Source organism: Eufriesea mexicana, unplaced genomic scaffold, assembly GCF_001483705.2.
Source record: "Eufriesea mexicana isolate 0111107269 unplaced genomic scaffold, ASM148370v2 scaffold474474812, whole genome shotgun sequence".
Taxonomy (NCBI): domain Eukaryota; kingdom Metazoa; phylum Arthropoda; class Insecta; order Hymenoptera; family Apidae; genus Eufriesea; species Eufriesea mexicana.
This window is the reverse complement of record NW_016907966.1, coordinates 1,282,116-1,300,030: the sequence shown is the minus strand read 5'-3', so window position 1 is coordinate 1,300,030 and position 17,915 is coordinate 1,282,116. Positions and strand designations below refer to the sequence as shown.

The following is a 17,915-nucleotide window of genomic DNA, read 5'->3' as shown; positions in this document are numbered from 1 at the left end:
GCCCCATTGTTCCTGCTGCTTTTACAGTTTCCAAGTTGCCATAGATATTTCTACACATTTGTGCCTTAATGCAACATTTACATTCTATATTCAATTATCTTTAATTTTTATAACTATTACCAAGTGCTCATTCTCCATCTCTTCTATGATCCTTATATTTGCATGTCGATGCCACACATCCTTCTCTGTTGATACATCTGCTGCCCCTTTCATGTTTCTTGATTCAACGTACTGTGCATTTCGTCTTCTCACTGCTTTCATTCCAATCACTTTCTTTTCTTTATGAAGAATTTTTCCAGATGTAACTGGTACACTCCATTGTTTGCAGGACTTCAGAGTTTGAACTCTATTGTATCTAGTTTTCCAGGCGTTAGCCAACTTACCGATCGTCCGTAATAATGGCTGGTCTACTTTTCTTTTCAGGTTTATCTATATTCTTTTTAGGTTTTCAAGTTTTTCAAGATTTCATTCGAAAGACATCGTTGAACGTCGCGGGATCCATGCGTATATACCTAAGTAGTTATTTGTAACCATAAGATAAATCCCTAGGCTAATTGTAAGTTTCATGTGCGTGCTATGCGTACAAAGGTAAACTACGTAGCCACCTTCACGTGGTGAGCCTGGTAATTGATATCGTTTTCCAAAGAACAATTTTTTTGAAACGATACCAAGCTAAGGTTTATGCACCAAAGTTGAAATATTAGTTATCAGCTACTTATAAGTTAGTTATAAGTTAATTATAAATTAGTCATTAATTAGTTATTATTAAATTATAAGTTATATATAAGTCAGTAATAAGTTCAAGATATTTCCTGTCTACTGCAAATTTTCAAAGTTCCCTTTGAACTTATTTGTATTATTATTTGTATTTATTTTCTTTTTTTTTTGCAGACTGTAATATGTTATTTCCATTGGTACTCGGATTACGCATAGCTACGGCACTGCCAAGATTAGAAAAGCGGGCAAAGGTTACGTTACGGTAAAATCCTGTATATACGTACCGACAAATATTTTCTCGATTTAATCGAAATGAAAACTGCCTGCAGAATACGATACTGAGTAGAAAATTCGTGTCAAATAAAGAACTTTTTGTAAAAACGCAAAAATAGTACGTAGAAAGTACGTTCGGCGACCTTTTTTTAAAGTTTGTTGACCAGTCATAATTATTCAGAAATACAAATAGGTACAATTATGGATATTGATAAACTCGGAATATTCTAACCTAACTTTAACCTTCTAACATTTTCATTTTTTATGTAATAATTCATTTTAGCTAAAAATTGTTTGCTTTTAGAAAAAACACAATTTTCGAAATCTGAGTGTGGTGGAACAATTTCAATTACGCATTCGTGTTTAGTAAAATAAACTGTACAAGAATGATCTAATGGATATTACAGATCAAAATTCGTGTAAAATTAGTATATAAAATTTTCTACATAATTAAGGAACGAATAGTATTTGCTAAAAAACAACTTTATTAGCTCCATTTTATACAATTACACATACACGTATTAAGAAATTTGTTAATACAAAAATCTGTTGGCAGTGTTAGTGTCAGTCAGTACTGCACTAGCTGTACATTACGTTCTTTTGGTATCTTACAGAACCTAATGATGTAATAATCGTTATAACCATGATTAACAATCAGCTAGTAACAATATTATTAAAACGGACTAGTATCAAAAAATTGTAAAAACGATTAATCGAAATAACAAGTTACGTATTTAACGCGAGAACTATCGACGCAGTCAAAATAACTGGTTTGTAATTTTTTCCAAAAATTACTCCAATTTTTCTTCTCCTTTTTTAACATTTGCTATATTTTATTTTTAGATTCTCTTTTACTCCTGTTTTCTGTTGCGAATTTTTTCGAAAACCTGTCATTTTGATTGTTCTAAATACGAAATACGTATTACCTGAATTAAAAGTTTGGAATTATTTTCTGTTAATCGGTCAGCACATAATCAAAATCGAGACTCGAGTTAATTTAATTTGAAATGTATTTAATTACCCCATAAAAATCTTATGAGAATATCTTACCACGTAATAGTTGAGAACGTTATACATAAAAATAATTTTCAACGTTCTTTAATATTTTCCTAATATTCAATCCTGGTGCAACGAAGTATAAATACGAAAACTAATTCCATAATTTACATTTCTATTACCTGGACGTGAATTACATTATTAAATCCCAATAATCCCTAACCTGTGGAACTCCATCAAGCCTTAAAGCCGCGTTTACATCAGACCAGGCATGATCCGAGTTGTTTATCGAGAAACACCAACTAAACTTCTGTTATTTCAGCCTTTCAACGATCCTACATTGTTAACAGCATCAATTACAGCTGAAACCGCCGAGCTGTCCCACCAAAAGCAGCCAAGAGACACCTTCAGGTAGAACGATTAGAAATCGTTTCCATTGAATCGACAGCGATTACCTCGAACAACTATGCAGCCTGAGCAAACTCGTCTCGTGTAAACGCAGCTTGAACCCCCAAAGGAAACCATTAGACCCAAACGAAATCTCTCATCACTCCCAGTTCACGCGACTAAAATGACAAAAATCGTTCAATTGATGCTCGAAGAAAGGCACGATAACAATTCCAAACTTTCCAATAGCATCAGCTATCAGTAATTCCAAGGATTAACCATCGACAGTTCTAACGTTAACCTCTTGTACCAACAAGTATGTCCCAAAGTGATCTTACTTGAGCCATCCATGGGATTTGTGAGCGTGAACAGCAACTGGTACAGGAAAAGGTTTGGGCACGTGGTAAGGTACGGCCACGTGCACAGGATAAGGCCTGTCCACATGGATCACTTTCTCGTAGGGAACCGGGAACGGTTTGGGTACAGGGACAGGAACAGCCACAGGTCGATCCACGGGCACGTGAACTGGCCTGTCGAAGGGAACAGGCACGGGTCTGTCGACGTGCACTATCTTCTCCACGTGAACCGGATACGGCTTTGGGACTGGAACCGCGACTGGTACCGGAATGGGACGATCCACTGGCACTGGGACCGCTCGGTCGACTGGTACAGGCACCGCCACGTGTTTGGTCACTGGAACCACGAATGGGACCGGGTGTGGAACCGGCTGAGGCACTGCGACTGGAACCGGGTGCGCAACTGGCTGAGGCACTGCGATTGGTACCGGATGCGCAATTGGGTGCGGAACTGGTAGTGGAACTGCAGCTATTTAATGTAAGTAAAACAGAGTTGCGTTTAGATGAGAGATTTAGAGGTGACGTTTGTTTTAGGTAGCCATAGTAGCCATGGTGGCCATGAATTATACGAATGTAGAACGAGTTATGATTGAAAAATTGAAGCTACTGTGCAGATTCTACATCTGGGTTTACGAATAAAAATTATAAAATATGTTATAAGAAATAAAATATGCTGTTATATGTACTGTCTTAATTTACATATAGAAGAGTTGAAGATGATATTGGTGGATATTGTAATTGGTACAGCATTAGAAAGGAATACATGCTGCACAAGTGTGTATGTAATATACGAATAATATAAATATACAGGGTATTCTAGCAACGGTAGTACAACCGACAAGAAGCTAATTCTACATGAAAAAACAAATCGAAAATAAAGAATAAAATTTTTTCGTTCGAAGCTTTGTTATTGTGAAAATCGACTTTGAATATTCACCGAATACGCTAATATACTGATGGTCCATCCATGGTAAGCCATAGTTAAGTGCACGCGTACCCGGTGAATATTCAAAGTCGATTTTCTCGACAACGAAGCTACGAATGAAAAAATTGTATTCTTTTTCTTTGATTCGTTTCTGCATGTAGAATCACTCCCTTCCCGGTTGTACTACCGTTGCTGGAACACCCTGTATATAATATATCTATATATATTATTACTAACCTTCAATTGGTGACCACTATTTTCATAGCTCTAAAGATAAACGTGACGTCAAATTGACTCCCTATTAATACTGGTGACTTGACATCAAATTGATTCCGAATTTGACGTATCCTTAAATACCTAGATCTAGTAATATACGTAGACGTATATTACTAGACACGTAAATGTCACCACTGACGATACTGAGTCAATTTGACTTCGAGTTATTACTATTGTAGTGATATGAAGTCAATTTGACGCACGTCGTCACTTTAAGGTTAATATATATCACTGTTAATTGTATTTGGAGCATTGTAGTGAAAAAGAAGTGGAGTAATTGATTGATGGTGTCGTAATGTAGCACTGACAAGATCATAAAGACAGGATATCCATATTTTCATCATTGACAGAAGCAGGGTCGTGTAACTTCGCGTGATGAGGAGAACGAATTGAAGTAGGACATTAACGATTGACATGACGAACTTCAATGCATTGGCGTAGACGTAAAATCAATATTCATTAATCGCGATTATAATTAATCGCGAAGAAAATCATAATGATGTAATTTATCTTACTATACGTTTGCGTTATTAGCCAAAACGACCGATAATCTTTGTTACTGTTTTCGGCCAATAGATGTCACTGCCTGTGATCAAGGGAGCGTCAGCAGAATTGATCATTTTCTTTTCTCGAACGCATAGTACGTAACTTACACTAGAGGTCGCCTCGAAAATTTATGAAATTTTTCTATTTCTTTGAAGTTTTAAAATAATGTCAATCGTTAACACGTATAAGAAAATTATAGTACACGTACGTGTATATGCGTATGTTCAATACTAGTGCAATTTATATTAATAGTATTGTGAACGTCATGAATAATAAAAATAATTATGATAATCTTTTTTCCATTTAAGTACAAACTTGATAATTATTAATTATTATTGATTATTATTAATAAAATAATTCCTATCTCGTTGGAAAAACTAAAAATAAATTGTACATAGTTATTGCTCGTTTCAAATAATTATACTTTGAACGACATAACTACAAATAGCAATAATGTTTTGAAATCGTCATCAGTATGCTACACACAAAATTAATTAGTTTTATCAAAGTGTCAGTAGTGTCATGAAAGAGAAATTTATGCACTTTAGCTGCTCTTGAGTAATAACGGAAACGTGTGTAGAAACTATGAAAGATATCATAGTGACGCCATTCATAGTTTAGAAGGTGGCCTTGAGCAACCAATTGAACTTGAACATAGAATACGAATTAGGTATATTAATTCATACTTGATGACCAAACAAATTTCCTAAACAATAGTCCTTCTCTGATTGACTTTCGTTGACCATTTTGTATTTCCTTGGTAAACTGTCAAGTTCATTTTTATAAGGTGTTCCAAAATTCACGCAAGATTTGAATTTTGCGCTATTTATACGGTAAAGTATTGCCAACGAAAAAGAAGACGGCATGACAGCTGACAGTTCAGGGTTATTAAAAATGGAGCGCTACACGAAAACATTGTCGAACAATATTTACAATTTTTAATTAAAAACCTGTGTTTTCTATCAAAATTACATCTTGCGTTAATTTTGGGACACCCAACACAAAATATCCATTAGGAACACTGACATGTCTTATATAAAACAAAATTAAAAAATTTTCCTTTTATTCAGAAGACTAAAATTTTTTATATAGAACAAGATTTAACAACTTATCTTCCATTTACTTTTTTTATATATTTTATAGAATTGGCAAATTACCATCCATTTTTAAAAATTGAACCATAAGTGAACAATGAATCAATGGTCAATAGATCACTGATGGAATAAAGGCTTACTTAAAATTATATTATTTTCAGTTTATCTGATGTTAATTTTAAATATTAAATTAAATCAAATTAAATTGAAATATGAGTAATTTTAATTACAAATGTAAACAAAGTAGGATAGCGAGTATACTAACGAGCTACATGTGCTATGGCTGGCGGTAGTGGCGGCGGTGGTGGCGCTACTGGCCCAATCGCGTGATCCAAGTGTGCCCCTATGTCCGGAATGGAAGTCTCGAAGACAGGGGCTGGTTCAGGTGGACTAAAGACTTGCTCGGGTACGCCATATTCCAAATTTAAAAGTCCTCTTTTGTCGTGTTTCTTTAATATGACTGATTTATTTTTCTCGTGCTTTTGGACAGTAATTGCTGCACTCCCTACCAGGAATAGGGATAGTAGAAACTAGGAAAAAGTCAAATATGCGTGAGTATAGAGGACATCACAACGTAAGGATATAAAAATAAAGATAAATTTTTATAATTTATACGAGTTATAACTATTTTTATACTTAAATAACTTTTGTTTATAAATGTAGAATAATTTAGCTAATTTAAATAATAAATTTAATAATAATTTGAATAATAATTATAGTGATAATTCAATTATAATTTTGATAATCTTTTTCTTCTCAAAAAAGTATTTTTTCTTTTAAAACAATTCTATAGTGTGATAACTGTAGACTTGTATTTAAATAAAAACACACTATACCTAGTATTTTTTACACAGACCGTAATTTTAAACGACAGGGCAGATTTTTAAATAAAATACACTTTTGAATAATCAATGTGCAACAAAGTACAATCAATATAAAAGTCGCATTTTCATTTTACCAAATTCTATGTCAAAGATAAATAGAATCCTTTATATCTCGAAAATTAATATTAATAATAATAAACATCCATTTATAAAATAAAAACATCTAAATATGTGACATACAATAACATAAATAGATCCACAAACTTAATTACTTTCTCTAATGATTAAACCACCGAGTAACAAATTAAAACTTCACTATATAAAAGAAAAAAATTCTTCTAATCACTTAACACCTCAACAGCCAAACATCCCTGAGATCACTGTTCTCCGACCAATGTAACCACAACTCTATCACTGGTATAATACCAAAAACAACCATATCACAGTTAAAAATGTAAAAGATCATATATGTGAAACGATTAGAGGAAGAACGAAGGAAAATATACCAAAATGATCTTCATGACTGTTCCCAGAGAGGCTTCCTAAATCCCAGCTAGTGGCTACGGTGCCGAAGGAAAACTGCGTTTGCTCGCTATCGGTGACCCCCATAAGTATTTATAGGGCATCCACCGGTGACACATCACGGTAGGAAGAGCACATCGTTGTCTTCATCGAGCTGAATGGACTTTCGCTGGTACCAATCCTGGGTGATGGCCAAATAGCGGTCGTGACCGCTTTTCTTTCATGCAGCTAGCTTCGAACACGTCTATGTGGAAAAGAGAATGAGAAGCATCATCATTCGCGTGTTAGGACGAGTGTGGACGTAAGTTTCACGTGACTGGGATCGTCTTTGAGATCGTTCAGATAGGCTAGCTACGGCCAGGTGAAAATTGTCTACGTGAAGATTCAAATTAATAAGAATAGCTGCGCGTCCATTCGTGACACGCTTGTATAGCAACCTGGTTATGCGAGTGGAAGACGGTGTCATTTTTTCTTCCTTTCTGTTATATCCCGACGGAAGCGCTGCAGTGGCCGCGGCGGGGAATACCAATGCCGCGTTTGCGTAAGCGTGAAATGTGCATTAAGGAAAAGCATCATTCATAAGTCGTGTGGCACGTATCGTGTATATATTCACATGACAATGTTTGCGATATATAATATGAAAGCAACGAAGTAACTTATATTTTATATGTATTAATTGTGTTATTACTGTGCTCTTGTTAATTGTGTTAAATTATATTATGTAATATTATATAGATATACTATTAGATATTGCGTGATGTTTGGGATTAAGTACCATTAAGTAAAATTGTGTGTTATATAATATTGTGCAATGTCGTATTGGCCCTTAAGGTTATTACACTACTATACAATGCTATATCTTTATTATTATTATAATTATAGTAATCTACTTTTGCTTTTATTATAGTTATCGAAGTCTACCTTTATTATTATTATAGTTATGGAAGTCTACCTTTGCTATTAATGTAATTATAGTGTACTACCTTTACTATTATTATTGTTATGGGAATCTATCTTTACTATTAATATAATTATAGTGATCTACCTTTACTATCATTATAATTATAGTAGTCTATCTTTACTGTTATTATAATTATAGCAATCTACCTCTACTATTATTATGATTATAGTGGCCTACCTTTACTATTATTGTAAATATCTTTACTATATATAAATAGCTAATCCTTGTGAGAAAAATAAATTAAATTTATAACGTATAAATTGCCTTTATGTTTGAATTGAAAAATAAATTATTATTATACAAGTATATTATACCATTATTATATATTATATACGTGAACTTACAAAAATATGCAAAATAAATAGTACTTGAGTAAAACTTTCCATAAGAATATTAACAATCTCCTAATAACATGATCAATAACTCAATCAAAATTAGTGCATTCCACTATCCCCCACAACTATACTCTCAATCATATGAAATTACACCTATTCCTCCATTCATTAATTCCTTTTCTACTTAGAATCAAACAAAAGCACGCACAGTACTGGAAATATCATCTTCCCAATCCTAATTCCTATAACTTATAACTATACTTACAACACACTTGATAACCAATTTTCCATCGATTCTAAAATAGTAAAATTTAAGTAATCTCGAGTAACCTGACTCATAATCCACTCCTAATTATCGTCCATAATAATCGTATCTAAGTATTATAACTGATATAAGTAAACCTAACCTAACCTAACCCTGTAAAAGAAAAGAAAGGGAGGAGGAGAACAATTATTCAACTTTATTTGAATGAAAATGAATTGAGATTAATTAGAATCGTCCAACTTGACCGTTAACTATTTCGTCATTGTAGGTATCGAACTGGTTGGAGCGTGTTATGCATTCATAACGATGAATAATGGATGGCTAATGGTGGCCGGCATTAGAAGTGGCTCGTACGTATTAGAAAATGAAAGTTAAGAAAGTTCGCGGACGCGGCCAACGCGGAAACAAACTAGCGCCACTGGTGCAAGAAACGGATCAGCCGGTTTCGTTGATCTCGTTGGCCGAGTAAAGGCAACAGCTCTTCGTTACAGAAACCAAAGAATGCCACCCGTTCACCAGGTCTGAAGCGTGACACGAATTCTTAGCGAAACATCACGGTCTATTTGTTTATGATTGCGAAGATTAAGTTGCAATAACTACCATACTCTATACCATTTTAGTTAGCATATTTGGATTATCTGAAGTTGAATTCGAGAGCGAGTGGTTGGTTTGAAATTTGTACATATTACAAGTAAAATTACGTAATGATGAAAAAGACCGTAACTGAGAATCCTTTTCAGTGAATTAATTGAATTACAGCATTTACGTTTTGTAACTGAAATATTGTTATGATCATAGAGAATGTGATTATGACAATGTTATGATAACACAAGAAGAATCGTGAAATATTCGTTTTTATTAGCTAAACCATCATTATAATTTAATAGAATTTTTCGTTCCTGTAATACTAGTTATATATAGTATAATAATATATACAATATATGTATATATCTATGTATAGTAGTTATATGTATAATTATAAATTCCTTAATTTGATTTTTGTAATTTAATAGAATTTTTCATTACTGTAATACTTGTAATATATAGTACAATAGTATATACAATATATATATTTACGTATAGTAATTATATGTATAATTATAGATTCCTTAATTTGATTTTTAATTTTAAATTGTTCAACTCATTTTTTTAATTCGGATAGGAATAATATTTTTTTAAATAAATTGACTTTTGACATAATAAGAAAATATTCTTATATATTATAACAAAAAATTTTAAAAATAATGAATTTAGTTTTATTTATTTTTTAAATATTGAATATCGTAGTATAAGTTATACCCTCAATTATTTACAATATAAATATAGTCTACTATCATAACAGCTGTATCAAAGTATTCACTTTTGGTCACAAATCAATATTAAATTGGACAAGTCAATTAATCTAGAGATAAAATAAAAACGATTTCGAAAACGCCGATGAAATTATAAAAAAGTCTTCGGAGAATTTGAGAAAACGCGAATTGCACGTGCCGCTTCCATTTTGCAATACGTGCTCGGAACAATAGAGAAAATAATTACAATAGAAGTAGGTAAGTAGTACAATCGACTATCCGATCTACGAAATGTTTCCAAACAAAATTCATCAATCGAGTAATTGATAAAATAATCAAAATTTTAGAAATACTATTACACACGATCCTTAACCAACATGGCCGTTAGATTCCCTAATCATGTTTAAAGAATTCTTTCATATGACAAATTAACGAAGAACGTGTAAATAAATAATTATTAAAAATTTAAAAGAATTATTTAAAATAAAATGTATAAGCTGCAAATTAGAAATTAGAAATTATACAGGATAAAATTATTTTAAAAATCATTTAAGTCAAAAGGAATGATCTATTTTTCTTTATTTACTAATCAGACGACATTTTTCTTTATATATTATATACTATATTGAGATTTTGGATTTATAATTGTAAAATAACTACAATATATATTCTCTATTAAATTCTTTTATTACTCAAGGAGAGTATATCTAACTTCGTGTTCTTTTCTAGAGTGACTGATCGACATAAAATTATTTCGTGTACAGAGAAGGGAGGTCCGAAGTGAGGTTAGGGTTGGCCACCATTATAATTTTAAAATAACTACGATATATATATTTCTTTTTCAAATTCTTTTGTTACTCAAGGAAGGTATATCGATTCGTTAAAGAATGTCAAAAGAGTATGTGACACAGTTCGCCTAACTTCCAATTCTTATCTAACATTTATATAAACATCGGTTCTCGGAATCTAGGTCTTATAAACTATTTATTCGCATCTTATATTCTAGATTGATTTTTGTATATAACTAAACTTATCTTTTCAATAATCTACACAAATCATCTAGAAATCATAGCAATAGTAAATAAATAATTCTCACAACAACCCTCTTTATCCTTTCTTGTAAGTTCAAGATAACCTCACATACCATGAGATCTAAACAACTGAATCTCTATAATATCACCATAGGATTAAAGAATTGAAGAAATTCTTTACATTATAATCCTTCTAGACCAAGTTTAAATACACAATAGTAAATCTTTCAAACATCATGTTAACCTCCAAAATTACTAAATTACTATCATAACAAATATAGACATGTATTATATATTACATATCATAACAAAAATTATTATCTATGTGGGAACTATAACACAGAATATCCTGACTAGTGTGGTAAAGAGGGGGTTAATAATATTTAACATTTAATATTTATGGCCGAAGGATGGAGGAGTATATGAAAGTTTCGAAGACTTTCCTTTTATTGGACTGACTGCTCTTCGCCTCGAAGAGATCATCACGTCATCACTAGTTGTAAATGTTTCAGACGTAAACAGTCGCAGACTGCGTGTCGCCTGACTGTTTACGTCGTCTATTCTAAAGATTGCTTATAAACATGAACTTCTATTCTTAGTTATATTTTTAATTTCTTGATGGTATTATAAAATAAACGGGAGCTCGAGGTTTTCTGTGATGCGTGCAGCATGGTGGACTGCGGAAAATTGTCCCCTTCGAACCCGTCAACAAAGTTCCTATACCTCTCTATGACATCAGCCCATTGCCTAATTTCGTTTTGTCATTCAACCTAACTTCGAGGAACCATCTAGCTTACCAATTTTCCTCGAAGCAAAATAGATCTCGATGTAGGGTGACGCTATTAAAAATGAAGATTCTTCTCACAATAGACCAAGTTTAGGTACCCTCCTCTTCATACACGTATGTCACCAGAGAAGAAGAAATACGCTTGCAGTTTCTCTATCAGATCACTCGAAATGCTATCGCTGAAACAATTCGTTTAGGCGAAACTTCCAGTGCAAACTGAAAGTTCAAGATCATTACATGTAAACATCCAATATAGTGTAAATGTAAGCGAGTTTCATTATAATTCTTGAGCACTTTCTTCTCCGGAAACATGAAAGCAGCCAATCAACAGAGTCGAGTTCCTGGACTTATCAAACAGGGCAACCTGACTTTGACCATCTGAATCGATCGATCTGTTTATCTCGTTGGACAAGGAATATATAAAGCTTCGGTTTTCTCGATCTAACGAACAGTTTCTTCTCGACGAGACCGACATGTCTATGATCACGGTAAGGAACATAATTACAAAATACAATTATCAATTAAATATTCGTTTCCTTTGATCTCTTCGATTTCTTCGATTTATTCCAACGAATAATCAAATTAAAATTCTTTTTACCATTTTATCGATGTACAGGGTGTGTCAAGTGAAACGTTACCATTTTCTGCAAAGTAATATCAATTAAGTTACTTATGCATAGAAATTATCGATTTTAGAAATATTTTACCATTGATTTTGGATTCAAAAGATTTTTGAAGATACATATTTTAAGTTTGATATTTTTTTCTTGATTTCTTGATATTTTCGACTTATTTCTTGCATCTGTGGTATCTTTATTGCATTATGAGAAATGGAGCACTCTGAAGAATGTAATTGTGTACGAAGTACGAAAAAATTTTTGATATTATTTTTGGTAGAGTGAATTTTGAATTTCTAAATTTGCATTTTTCTCTGACATTGTGAGATCCTTCATATTATATTCCATTTTTAATGCTGTATGGTAACAGATCGTTGCTGTTAATTTTCATCGAGTTTTATTAAAATTTATTTGTATATCGTAACAGATGGCTCCTAGAACTTTATATACACATTTATAATTTATATTCAATATCAGACTTTATGCAGAGAAATTTATTTTCGAAATTAATATTTTTAAATTTAATATTAAATTATCCGCAGAATATAATAGAATCGTTTTTACCAGTGTCAGAATATTATATTAAGCCTTCAAAAAATTTCTCGCTTTAAAACATTGTTGAAGCAAAATTGGTATACAGCCGTCAGAATTTGTCTATGAAAAATAAATAAATATTTAAATATCGATGAGGATCTATAACGTTTTGGTGGTGTTGAATATTTTCTAAGTAGTGACGTTAATCATGATTATTACTATTAAAATCATTATTTAAATACCTAACACTTGGTAAATGATAACAATATTAATTAGCTATTATCATTACTTCATGTAATTACCTAAAGCTTGGTAATTTAATAATTATCATTGTTACATTTAAATAACTAACACTTAAATAATGTTAATAATGACCATTATTATACCAATTGATAAAATATAAAATTCCTCTGCTAAGAGTATTTGAATGTCGCATTGTAGTCCATCAATATATTCGTATCTCTATGTTCTACTTGGCCATAGAGTATAGCGTTCATATGAGTTCCCGCTTCTGTTAAATTTGTACGAGGATTCGGTAGATTAAAAAATAAAAATTATCAACTCATATGGAACATGTTCATCTCTTCCTGTAAGTACATATCTCTAAAAATAATATACAATATATATGAAACATGTAAAATAAGTAGTACTTTAAATAACACATTGAAACTTTCTAAAGATAATTTTTATTGAGGTTCAACTTTATTATCAATTTTAAGTATACATTTAGACGTCTATAGTCTATTCGTCGCATTTAAAAGACATTTACCTGTAACAATTTACTTAAGTCGCTTTCCTGTCTATTTCGCTCAAGAATGGCTTGGAATGTTTGAGTGTGATCAGTAAACTCGAATACATCCAGTGAATTGTAATTCTTTGATCATTCCTGGATACGAGCCAAGTACGCCAAGAAATCTGCAACACTGTGCAGCAGACGTGATAAATTAATGGCAACACTAAGTTTACAAATTCTTGTCATTCGAAGGCTCAAACGATCCAACTAAAGATAGACACTGTTAGAAAGAATTTAAAGGGAATTATTATTAAACATATCGACAACTAACGCTTTGGTATTTCTCGGCATTTCATCTAGGGATCCCTAGATTCTACGGTGCCGAACAAAGGCTACCTAGATCATCTACGTGTCTTCTAATAGCAATTAACCTTCAAAAATCTGTAGAAAATATTTACACATACTATTATCAGAATAATAGTTAACTTTTTTATTTATTATTATATTTCATTCTTTTACTATCCTTTTACTACTTATTTGATGTATAATCAATTATATTATATATTTATAAACTTTTTACTTTTGAAGCATATATTATATATATTACCATATTATACATAGTATACATATACTATACAATACAGTACATATCTATATTATACATACTACTTATGATCGACATAACTATTGCATACTGTATATAGTATAAGAAAGTAGTATAATATAGTACTACATATACTATATACACTATATAAGTATTATATATAGGTATTAATTTTATCTTACAATTTTGTAGTGCTGTATTGCTTTCCATTCTTATTTAAAGAATTTATTACAGTAAGTACAAGATTGTATTCTAACATCAGATAGTATAGTTACCATAATGTAAATTCATGTCTATTATAGACTATTCCTTCTAACTGGCATTGAAAAAAAAATATTTATTATATCATAATACAAACAAGTAATTTAATACTTTGACACAAAGTGAAAATAAAACTTGTATGTAATCATTTTGTTTTAATTATATTTCTAATTTACATTGCATTTCTTCATTGAAGTAACGAAATGACTATATTTACCATTGTAATAATTCACGAGTATGGCAGTTGCTCTATTTTTCAGATAGCAAATTATAATATTCAGTTATTAAATTGTTACTTAATAAATAATTGAGATAAAAGATAATCAATTACATTTTTTTGTAATGATTAAATATTTTTCTCACAGGTGCTAATTTCTCGTAATTCACTCAACTCTCAAACACTCAAAGAAACGTGAATTCAATACATTAGATATACATATACTGGGTGTTCCAAAATTTACGCAAGAAGTAATTTTGTTAGAAAATACAGGTTTTTAATTAAAAATTATAAATTTTATTAATAACTTTTAATCATGAGGTGAATTAAAATAAGTCTATGAATAATTTTTAAGTAATTAAAATAGGTTAACATATATTTATTAAAATTAATTAAAATTATACTAGTTTTGAAATTGTTTAAATAAAAATTTTATAATTATACTGTATTTTACACTTTTTAAATATGTTCACAATCTCTTTCTTTGAATTAAACAATTTTTTAGAAAGAAGTCTATTATTTTCTCATTGTTTAGGATTTATTTAATATCTTTAACAGTTGTGCAGATTTTCTTTTGTTCTTCAATTTTGTAACACCGTTTTTTAAATAACATCTTAGACATGAGTAAATTTTTTAAAATGCCATATGTCTGATTAAAATAAGTTCCATGTGTTTCTATTTCCTTTTTCCAAAAGTTACTTAATTTTGGTATGTGATTAGCAAATTGTTTGATAATTATTTTATTATTGGTTTTTGTTTGTTATTGATTTGTTATTGTTTGATAACTGAAATATTTTCAGTATTAGCTTGGATTAATTTTACACGAATCTTATAATAATTTTGAGAACATTGAATTTCAGCTATTCCTGATATTTTTCTGCAGTTATGCGTTAGCTGCTGAAACAAACGATACGAAACTGAGTAAACGAGGAATAGTAGAACCTGACGGATGGATTGGTATGCCAAATCCTCGAGGAGACAGCGGTGGACAGTCGATGCTAATTAAGCCGGATTGGAGAGGACTTAAGTTACCTCCTTTTAACTTAGCACACAGGGGGTAATACTACTTTGAAACTTATTGTTTTTAAATACACCAACGTCACTTTTATTGTCGAATAATTGATTTGGTTTATCCAACTTTTCAAATTGCACAGGCCATAAATTTTCCTTTTTTTTATAAACAAACATTAACAAGAATTTATATTAACATTAACACCATAACATTAACAAATAAATATCACAATTTAACAGATTATTTAGTTATTCTGAGAATTAGTTGATTTTTATGCTAAATAAATAAAAAAAGTTAAAATCATAAATGCATAAATTTCTAAATGAGAATTTAACTTGATCAACATTTAGGAAATATATGAAAATTATTTTAATTAATTAAAAATAACACTTAATTATCAATTTTTGTATACATTCCTGTCTTGAAATCAAACATTTTACTTTTCTAAATTCTTGTATTCTTTAAGCAACTACTGAAAATTAAAAAATTCCATACTAATAATTATTAATATTCTAGGATACTTCTGAAAATTTATTATCATTTTGTACATCTAATATTAGTGGAAGTATAACAAAATTTAATAATGCTGTCATATATTTCAGAAATAATATTTTGTTGAAAGACCCTGCAATAATGATTTCTGTAGTATTTTATGTTCAATAAATGATATAATTAATTACATTACAGAAATATCATATAATAGTAATAAATATATATACAATAATTACCATTTATCAAAAGCATACAAATAGTACTCAGTCTAAAACATTTCCAAAAATGTCAAAGAATACTTTTTTCAAATCTTCAGATAATACTCATAATGTTTTGTATGTTATAGATTAAGTGGCGGACTAGGTTATGGTAGAGGACCAGTATTTCCTTTGCCAAGCGGAAATATATTAAACTCAATTCCATTAGTCATAACGAAACATGTGGTCTTAGAGAAGCCAATTCCGATTCCACAGCCAGTTTACATCGAAAAACGCATGCCTGTTCCGGCCGAGATGATGCCTAAACCGGCTCCACTTCCCGGTCCGGTAGGAAATCGTCCTTAAATTTTCAATTACTTTTTGCATAGCTTTGTCCTCCAAAATTTAATATGCATATACGCATAAAAAATAATTTTAAAGTTTAGCACCTTTATAGAGAGAAAATAAATGATAAAAGATGTATGATATTATTTAAATTCATTTATATGTATATTACACTTACGGTATACTATTTTTAGCATTTGCGTCGTTTACCATTTAAAGTCTACATTTCTTCTCAAGTGTCCCACATTTCGTGGAATTACTTTCATTCATGGAATGTGCTTCGTTGATACTGATAATTGATTGAATTCACTTATTCCGTAGGCTGTTCCGGCTCCGTTAGAACGCGCAATGCCAATTCCCGTAAAAGAACCGATGACAGAGCCAGTACAACAATCGTATCCAATGCCGGTAAAGCAAGCATTACCAGTTCCGCTTCCGGCTCCAGTTCCAAGTTCGGCCCCACCGCCACCAATGGCGGTTGGTCCGGTAGTTTGCGACGGTCGAGATTATGGCGGCGGTCACTTTTATCCACCGTTGCTCGCGCAGTTTTTTCATAGTTTTGGCGCCGGCTTCCTGCACGGTTTTGGCCATGGTTTCAGTCACGGATTCGGCCACGGTTTGGGCCCTGGTTTCAACTACGGTCACGGCCACGGTTACGGCTACCCACCTCTTCCCTACGTTCCCGATTACGGTCATGGACGCGAGAACAAGAAACCGGACAATAATTAAAAGAATATTTTCGGAAGGAAAACAATATCATTTAAAATCGAATGTGGATTCAAATGAAATATTAGTATTTAATTATTACAAAGTTTAAGTTAAATAATATTTATTGATATACAGTTTAGAATGTTACTTGAAAATTTTGAAAATAAGTGTTATAATATTTGTTAGATTAATAACTCTATGCAGTAGTTTTGTGTATATACTAGTAAAAGGGAGAAAAATTTGTTGATAATAAATATAATGATTTATGAACTTTGATATCTAATTCGGTAACACTATCAAAGATGTTAGGATATTAAAATTTTTAGTAGAGTAGTCTTTTTTTTAGTAGAGTAATTTTATGTAGAGTAGTCTTAATTACAATTGAACGAAATACTTGAGATTTCCCATTGTTTTTTTTTTCTTACGCCCCTGTTTTTCCTATGTTGATTATAATAAAAATATTGAGAAACAATAATTCTGTATAAATACGGCTACAGATCCTAAAAAGAATACGTGTTTTAATAAATCCCTGTATTCTCTTACACCTCTATATCTGCATACAGTTACATACCTTATTCCTGTGAAAGTGTTTCTCAACTTCACATCCT

At 31.3% G+C, this 17,915-nt stretch overlaps 2 protein-coding genes across 2 annotated transcripts; one reads left to right on the top strand and one right to left on the bottom strand.

Moving 5' to 3' along the window:
- Positions 1–2,707: 2,707 nt before the first annotated feature.
- Positions 2,708–6,833, bottom strand: LOC108548932 (tetra-peptide repeat homeobox protein 1-like). Its single transcript, XM_017902076.1, has 3 exons — positions 6,762–6,833; positions 5,836–6,100; positions 2,708–3,198 (listed from the first exon to the last, which is right to left on the bottom strand). The coding sequence occupies exons 1-3, from the start codon at positions 6,831–6,833 to the stop codon at positions 2,708–2,710; spliced, it is 828 nt and encodes a 275-aa protein (XP_017757565.1).
- Positions 6,834–12,060: 5,227 nt separating this feature from the next.
- Positions 12,061–17,328, top strand: LOC108548925 (tetra-peptide repeat homeobox protein 1). The gene is made up of 4 exons (XM_017902063.1): positions 12,061–12,075; positions 15,414–15,610; positions 16,404–16,602; positions 16,921–17,328. Exons 1-4 carry the CDS (start codon positions 12,061–12,063, stop codon positions 17,326–17,328), a joined length of 819 nt encoding a protein of 272 aa, XP_017757552.1.
- Positions 17,329–17,915: the final 587 nt, after the last annotated feature.

What these genes read in the sequence shown, in the direction of transcription:
- LOC108548925 (XM_017902063.1), top strand. An exon ending in TTTAACTTAGCACACAGGGG is followed by an intron (nt 15,611 to 16,403) that starts GTAATACTACTT and finishes TGTATGTTATAG; the next exon opens with ATTAAGTGGCGGACTAGGTT. An exon ending in CGGCTCCACTTCCCGGTCCG is followed by an intron (nt 16,603 to 16,920) that starts GTAGGAAATCGT and finishes CTTATTCCGTAG; the next exon opens with GCTGTTCCGGCTCCGTTAGA.
- LOC108548932 (XM_017902076.1), bottom strand. Translation starts at nt 6,833, where the DNA reads ATGGTTGTTTTTGGTATTATACCAGTGATAGAGTTGTGGTTACATTGG. An exon ending in AGAACAGTGATCTCAGGGAT is followed by an intron (nt 6,101 to 6,761) that starts GTTTGGCTGTTG and finishes ACTTTTTCCTAG; the next exon opens with TTTCTACTATCCCTATTCCT. An exon ending in AGCCATAGCACATGTAGCTC is followed by an intron (nt 3,199 to 5,835) that starts GTTAGTATACTC and finishes TACATTAAATAG; the next exon opens with CTGCAGTTCCACTACCAGTT.